The sequence below is a fragment of the Phodopus roborovskii genome, unplaced genomic scaffold, assembly GCF_943737965.1.
Source record: "Phodopus roborovskii unplaced genomic scaffold, PHOROB, whole genome shotgun sequence".
NCBI lineage: Eukaryota > Metazoa > Chordata > Mammalia > Rodentia > Cricetidae > Phodopus > Phodopus roborovskii.
The window spans coordinates 4,571,006-4,578,403 of NW_026126598.1; the positions used below are offsets into that span (position 1 = coordinate 4,571,006).

Here is a 7,398-nt window from a genome sequence, read left to right on the forward strand (position 1 = left end):
GATTCAACAAATACTCTGCAAGAATGTCAAGGGACTGTCTAGACTCTAGATTTAAAGACAACCAAAGCAGCAGGTAACTCTGGGATGGGTCCCAGATTAGACACTTGTTAGTGTCATAAATGGGATTAAGTTCTGCAGATTGGGTAACATGGTGTTGGTCAGTAAACAGAAGTTGTGTAGTCAAGTGTCCTTAGTTTTAAGACATATGAGGAAGATTGTGTACTATATACTCTCAAACATTTCAGAGGGAATATCATGTATAAGCAAAGGTCTTGATTCATAAGGATTTTATTTATATATTTGTATTTATTCATGTGTATGTATAGCATTGTACTAGGGCCCTTTAAGATGACTTTGTGGATAAAACTGCTCTACCTGACTCCGAGTCTCTCCGAGAAGGAGAGAACCAATTCTAGCAAACTAGACACACATGCAAACAGATGCTTAAACAATGTTTTAGAGATGGTTCTCCAGAGGTGCAGAACCAACTCGGGGTGTGTGTGTGTGTGTGTATGTGTGTGTGTTTTCAAATCGTTTGCAGGATATGTGCTGGGCAGTTTAACAGTGGCCACCTGAGAAACCAGGAGCTGCTTGGTCCATGAGGCTGAATGCCTTAAGAATCCCAGTGTTCTGTGCCGGAAGCTGAACTTGATGTCAGCTGAGTATAACAGTTGCAGCAAAAATGATATAAATATACTCATATCGAGAGGAAGGGGGAGGCAGGGCGGTTTTTTTCCTAGGACCTGTGTATCTGGGACACTTAGGGAAGATGTTGCCTACCCTAGGCGAGTATCTTGCCACCTCAGTTAGTGCTTCCTAGAAATGCCCAGAGGACCCATGCAGAGGTGTGTCTCTTGGTTAATTCCAGATTCAGCCAAGCTGAACACAGATATTGACCATCCCACTGTGTGGAAGGAAGCGGAGAACAGACATGAAGGGGCATGCTAGAGACTTCTCTTGTCACCATGACCAAAAATACTGGAAAGAATCAAGAGTAGAGAAAGGGCCTTACTGGGAATGCAGTCCACCACAGCAGGGTAGCATGGCATTGGATCTCACTCTACGGTAGTGGGAGCTTGCAGCTTCACACTGTAGCTGACCAGACACTTCAGGATGTGATTTTTAAGGCTGACCACCCCAAACCGGTCCTCTGCCCCCACACCAGCCATCCACTAGCTCACAAGTCTAAAACGGCACCATTGGCGAGGGAATGAGGTGTTTGACACATGGGCCTACAAGGGGTAATCTCAAATTCAAATTATAACATAACATTTGGGGAGTCAGAAGAAAATAAAATTCGCCACTTTTCTCATTGTTGCAGCAAAAACACTTGACAAAAAGCAACTTAAGGAAAGGAAGAGTTCATTTTGGCTCACAATCTGGGGAAGGTAGAAGGTATGATGGCAAGAGGGTAAAGGCAGCTGGTCTGGCCACTGTGTCCACAGAGAGAGAGTAGAGATGGATGCTGGTACTCAGCTCACTTTCCCCTTTCTATTCAGTCTAGGGTACAGCCCATGTTCAGTTAAACCTCTCTGTAAGCACATGAGACACACCCAGAGGTTTGTCGGATAGGCAACCCTAAATCCTGTAGACTAATAACCATCACACGCTAAAATCCCTTCTACAACCGCAACCTTTCCCCAGGGCTGTACCAATTACTGTGTCTATAGCTGCACCCACCCCTGACACCCCACACCTCCAAGCCCCAGTTCTCACACATGTTAAACAGCTGCCAAGATTTAAAGTGCAGGCTAAGTCTGGGTTTGCAGTTCACACTGGATGGCAGAGACAAGTGTCTCTGTAAACTAGGAAGCAGTAGGCAGCCAGGAGTCTGGACAGTGCTGGCAGGGAAACATGGCGTATGCCCACTCAGCTATATTTTCTCGTTTTCTTCTGCTTCCAAGAGGATGGAGGCTCTTTAAATTCTAAACTTGGGTCAGTTAATAACACAACACAACCCACTTGATGATGCATGCCGTCCAGGAGGCTGGATGCTAGAACAGGAAATATCCTGGTGAGTTCTCCAGGGGAGGGGGGGTCACTGGTGATCTCACTACCCAGCACCCACTGTTGCCTTTATCAACTACCTAAACCCAGAACTGGAATTATGCAGACTGATAGTCTTCTCAAGTCTCAATTTGATCCCATCCCTTTCTACCTTCTATTAAAGGAAGCTAATGTCATATAGCCCCTTGGAGCCAATTTAAGATTCACATACTCAAGAATATAGTTTGGGTTTTTTGTTTGTTTGTTTGTTTGAGACAGGGTTTCTCTGTGTAGTGAACTAGCTCTTGCAGGCTAGGCTGGCCTCGAACTCTGGCTCCTGAGTGCTGGGATCAAAGGCCTGTGCCACCACGGACGGGCTGTAATTTTGTATTTCTATAAAAATGTAACCGATGTAACCGGCAGCCCATTAAATATACACTATGTTAAGTTAAGGATATGTGATCGTCTTTTGTACCTCACACAACCACTTTCCCTTCTCCCATTCACTGTTTTCCCCAAACAGTATCCTTCCAGGATCTACCTAATCATAATGGATGACATCTATTTATTTTCTTATTGGTACTGCAGATTCAAAGTTTTGCATATGCCTGGCAAGCAGTTTGCCATGACTTATCTCACTAAGTTGCCCAAGCTAGCCTTGCACCTGAAATGCTTCTGAAAGCTGCGCTGTCTCCTTTTAAACTGCATAGTATAAAATAACAGCAAGGCCACAAGTTTGGTCATCAGAGATATATTTTCTATTTTCCCAGCAGCACCTGTATTTACTGGTGCTTTGGGGGAGTGGACCTTGGCTTCCAACAGGCCCAATCTAACTGTTGTTTTCCCAGGCCTGTGAGGACCCCTCCCTGGTCACTTGGTGCTCAGGAGGGAGCCAGGGTGGACTGTCTTCTGAGAAATGGATTATCCACCTCGGCCAAGAAACAGAGAAGGGGGCCCGGGATACACAAGACATGGACGCCCCCGACTGCACCCCGCCCCATCCTCAGAGTCTGTGCCACAGCTAGGGTCACCAGGACGCGTCCACCCCTGGCACGCGTGGCCGTCCCGGCAGGCTGACGCAAGCCGGGTCGCGGGCACGCGCGCCCTGCCCTCATTCATTCACTCCTTCATTCATTCTGGGGACGCTGGCCACGAGCCCTCAGCGACCGTCCGCCCGCGAGGCCCACCGAGTTTGTGGAGACAGGGCGCGGGGACAAATGTCGGGCGGTGCCCGCCGATCAGCGGCAAGCGACTAGGAGGGCTCAGCCGCCTTTCCCGCCCACGAGGCCGGGGTAGGCCACCGCCCACGTGACGCGCGGCCTCCCGCAGTGAGCGCATGCGTGCCGGAGCCCGCGCTCGGAGCCGGCTCACCAGGACCTCCTGCTCTGCGTGCGTGCGCGTTCCCGCGCGCCAGCACCACGTGACCCACGGCCCCTCTCCCGCCTTCTGCGCTCCGACTGACCCGCCGAGTCGGGCGGGCAGTGCAGGCGTGCGCGTGCGCGTGAGCCGCGTGGTTGGGCGCGGCGCCGTTGCTCCGCCCCTTTAGGCTCCGCCCCCTCCGCGCGCCGGCGTCCGCTGCGTCTCCGGCATTTGAATCGCGCTTCCGCCATCTTTCCAGCTTCAGTCGGACAGGCGCGGAGAGTCTTCTGGAAGGTAGCGGCGGGGCCGGGAGGATCGGGCCGGGTGCGGGCGGCGGCGGGGAAGGGGGTGCCTTTCGGGTGGGCGCGGGGCGGCGACGGGGAGGAGAGCGAACGGGCTGCGCCCTGGGCTTCTCGGCCAGCTTCCCTTCCCCCCACCGTCTCACGCCGCGTCCCCGCCTTCCCGCGCGCTCTTCCCGGCCGCGGCCTTTGTGGGGCGCACGTGCCGCAGCCGCTCTTTCCCGCAGGATCGCCGCGATGGCCGCCCAGGGAGAGCCGCAGGTCCAGTTCAAGGTGCGTGCGCGGACGGACGGATCGACCGGCGGGCCTGCGGGCTGGCGGGCGGGAGAGCGAACGGGAGGGGAGGTCGGGAGGACGGCATGGCCGGAGGGAAGCGGGCCGCTCACGCTGCCTTCTCCTTAGCTCGTCCTGGTGGGCGACGGTGGCACCGGGAAGACGACGTTTGTGAAGCGCCACTTGACGGGCGAGTTCGAGAAGAAGTATGTAGGTAGGTGCGGAGGGGCTGCGTGGCTACGGGCGGGGAAGTGGCCGACAGTACATGGCTGACCCTGCCTCCCTGCCCCTGCAGCCACCCTGGGCGTGGAGGTGCACCCGCTCGTCTTCCATACCAACAGAGGACCCATTAAGTTCAACGTGTGGGACACAGCCGGCCAGGAGAAGTTCGGGGGCCTGCGCGATGGCTACTACATCCAAGGTGAGGGCCTGCGGAAGTGGGCCTGGCCCATCGGACATGTGCCTGGGGTGAGCCCAGGAGCCAGCCGTTGCCTGGTGACTAAGAAGGGAGAAAGAGGAGAGGCAGACACGCGTCGCTTCCAGGGAGGCGACCTCTTTTGAGTGGATAAAAGATGATTTTTTTATGTGACTCGTCCATGGTGTCATTCGATCACATGCTGTGTCATGCTAGGCATGGTTTAGGGAAGACTGTCTTTACAACTTATCAATAGGAGGCAGGAAAGCTGTAGGATCACTTTTTGGTTTTCAAAACTTGTATTTGGTTATCTGTGAGTACTTACTCCCCATCATTTAAAAGAAAGATGGTGAGCACTTTATGGGCCACTTAATGAAACCCAGTCCCAGGAGCCAGGCCTTCTTTCAATGAGAGACATACTATGTCATGAAAATTGTACTTTTCTTCTTGAAAGCGATTCAAACATTTTAAGGAAAGGTGCTTGCTGGGTGGTTAAAGAAAACAAATGTGATCATACTAGCCTGATGAGAAAAACCGTTGGAAGTTCTTTGTTTTCTTGTCTTTTTAGCATGTAAGGACATAAAGGTGTTTATCCTTGAGTTGAAACATTTTTTTTTTAATTGAAACTTTTTAACCAGAAAATTGGACTGTACTTTTGCTGCCTCTTTAACTGTATCCTCACCATCCCTGTAGGTCAGGCTATGGAATCCTCACTTCAGATTATCTTAAAGGTGTAACACTCATTGACCATTTAAAGACTATATTTCTAGGTAGCAGAGTGTTTTTATGCATGGGTCCTAGTTACTATAAAGGAGATGGGTCCTCTACAATGCTGATGTACTGTTTTACCTTTGACAAACTTGGAGAGTGGTGGTGATTAGGTGTCCAGAGGGAGAAGGTAGTTGATAGAGTAAGTAGGACATTTAAGCTTTCATGTGAAAAATTGCAATCAGTGCTGTGGATTGCATCTAACTTTTTAGTATGGTGAGGGGAGACCTTCAGAATGGGTTGATCATAAGAGCGTCCAAAGATGATAAATACTACAATAAACTAAGAAACATCTCAATCCTTTGAATGTGTTTCAGCCCAGTGTGCCATTATAATGTTTGATGTAACATCAAGAGTCACTTACAAGAATGTACCTAACTGGCATAGAGATCTGGTACGGGTGTGTGAAAACATCCCCATTGTATTGTGTGGCAACAAAGTGGATATTAAGGACAGAAAAGTGAAGGCAAAATCTATTGTCTTCCACCGAAAGAAGAATCTTCAGGTATGTTCACAATTTATCAGATCATTCTTAGAGAATATTGATATAAGGTACACATGTCGTGTAGGACCAATGTATGGTGAGTTTAAAGTGTCTTGGAATGGTAATTACTAGCAGAACTCTTTAAAATATGCATTTCTTTTTGTTTTAAACAGTACTATGACATTTCTGCCAAAAGTAACTACAACTTTGAAAAGCCTTTCCTCTGGCTTGCCAGAAAGCTCATTGGAGACCCTAACTTGGAGTTTGTTGCCATGCCTGCTCTTGCCCCGCCTGAGGTGGTCATGGACCCTGCTTTGGCAGCACAGTACGAGCATGATTTAGAGGTATTTGTCCTTTTGAATTTTTCTTACATGTATGGGTGTCTTCCCTTCATGTGTGTCTGCATTTGCCTGGTGCCTGCAGAGGTCAGAAGCTGGTGTTAGATTCTCCCAGCCCTGTAGATGCCTGGACTCAAATCTTGTGTTCAGATGGCAGTGCTCTTAATTGCTGAGCCATCTTCAGGCACATTGGTCTTTATAGTTAGTTAGTGCCTCTACTTGGTCTTGGTAGTTTTGATGTTCAGTGTTTTCTTTCTTGCTCCAGGTTGCTCAAACGACTGCCCTCCCGGATGAGGATGATGACCTGTGAGAAAGTGAAGCTGGAGCCCCGCGTCAGAAGTCTAGTTTTATAGGCAACTGTCCTGTGACGTCAGCGGTGCAGCGTGTGTGCCACCTTATTTAGCTAAGCAGATCGTGTACTTCATTGGATGCTGAAGGAGATGAATGGGCTTCGGAGTGAATGTGGCAGTTAAAACATACCTTCATTTTTTTTTGGACTTGCATATTTAGCTGTTTGGAACACAGTTGTTTCCTTCCTGAATTTCAAAGATAAGACTGCTACAGTCACATCACACTATTCAGTCAGTGGTGAAATCTTGTTTGTTACTGTCATTCCCATTCTTTTTGTTTAGAATCAGAATAAAGTTGTATTTCAAATAATCTAAACAAGTGAATCATCCCTTGTTTATAAGCACTTTAAAACCAACATAAGGAAGTTTGTGCCATATTATAGTTAACAATCAATGCCTTTGCTGATTACCTGAGATCCATTCAATTATATTCTCCTTGTGCCTTCCTTCACAAACATTTGGATCAAGTCATGACCTAACTCTTCTGTTATAGGTGTAAGTACTGCTGTAGCTGCTATATCTGCCCTACCTACATTTTGCCTAGGTAGTTTCACCTAAGAAAAGAATTTGTTTAATAAAAGTTGTAAGTATGCGTGCATCAGATGTTTCATCTAGGAGTATAGTTGACAGGCTTCAGAAGTTAGAACTGCGTTTGATGGAAGCTTGAGGGTTTTGTGAGATGGAGTACGTTTCTTGGTTTCCATGGTTCTCTGCTTTTGAGTGGTGGTCTCAGCACATGAGAGGCAGAGGCAGCATCTCTTAGTAAAAAAGTGATAATTGTAGGTAGTCTGTGGCATAGCACCTGGTGATTCTTTTTCCAGAGGTCGTTTATAGACAGCACAGGAAAGGGAATTCTAGAACAGGAAGGCGTACAACTGTAGAGCAGGGTGGGCGTCTGGTGTCAGGCTGTCAGTTGGACCTTTTTCTCATTAGGTGTGTGATCCTGTCAGCTATGTTGTGATAAGATGTATTTAAAGTAAGCCATTCTGTGGGCTCTGCTAGTCCAGCCCACCAAAGTTCTTAAAGGGTGGAATACTTTAGATGGTTACTTTGTTTCTCTCCAAAGGTCGAGTCACAAAACGGGGAGGGTGAAAGGAAAGGTGTGCTGTGCATCAGCTTTTACTGA

The 7,398-nt window shown here is 48.6% G+C and overlaps 1 protein-coding gene across 2 annotated transcripts; it reads left to right on the forward strand.

Annotated features, from left to right (window-relative positions):
• The first annotated feature begins 3,486 nt into the window (after positions 1-3,486).
• Positions 3,487-6,582, forward strand: Ran (RAN, member RAS oncogene family). Of its 2 annotated transcripts, none has more exons than XM_051204912.1 (7): positions 3,487-3,639; positions 3,872-3,917; positions 4,047-4,131; positions 4,213-4,338; positions 5,418-5,605; positions 5,758-5,928; positions 6,188-6,582. In XM_051204912.1, exons 2-7 carry the CDS (start codon positions 3,882-3,884, stop codon positions 6,230-6,232), a joined length of 651 nt encoding a protein of 216 aa, XP_051060869.1. In that variant the 5' UTR covers positions 3,487-3,639; positions 3,872-3,881; the 3' UTR covers positions 6,233-6,582. The 2 variants fall into 2 exon arrangements, with proteins under 2 accessions (XP_051060869.1, XP_051060870.1); XM_051204913.1 differs by having other exon boundaries at positions 3,557-3,639; positions 3,856-3,917.
• Positions 6,583-7,398: the final 816 nt, after the last annotated feature.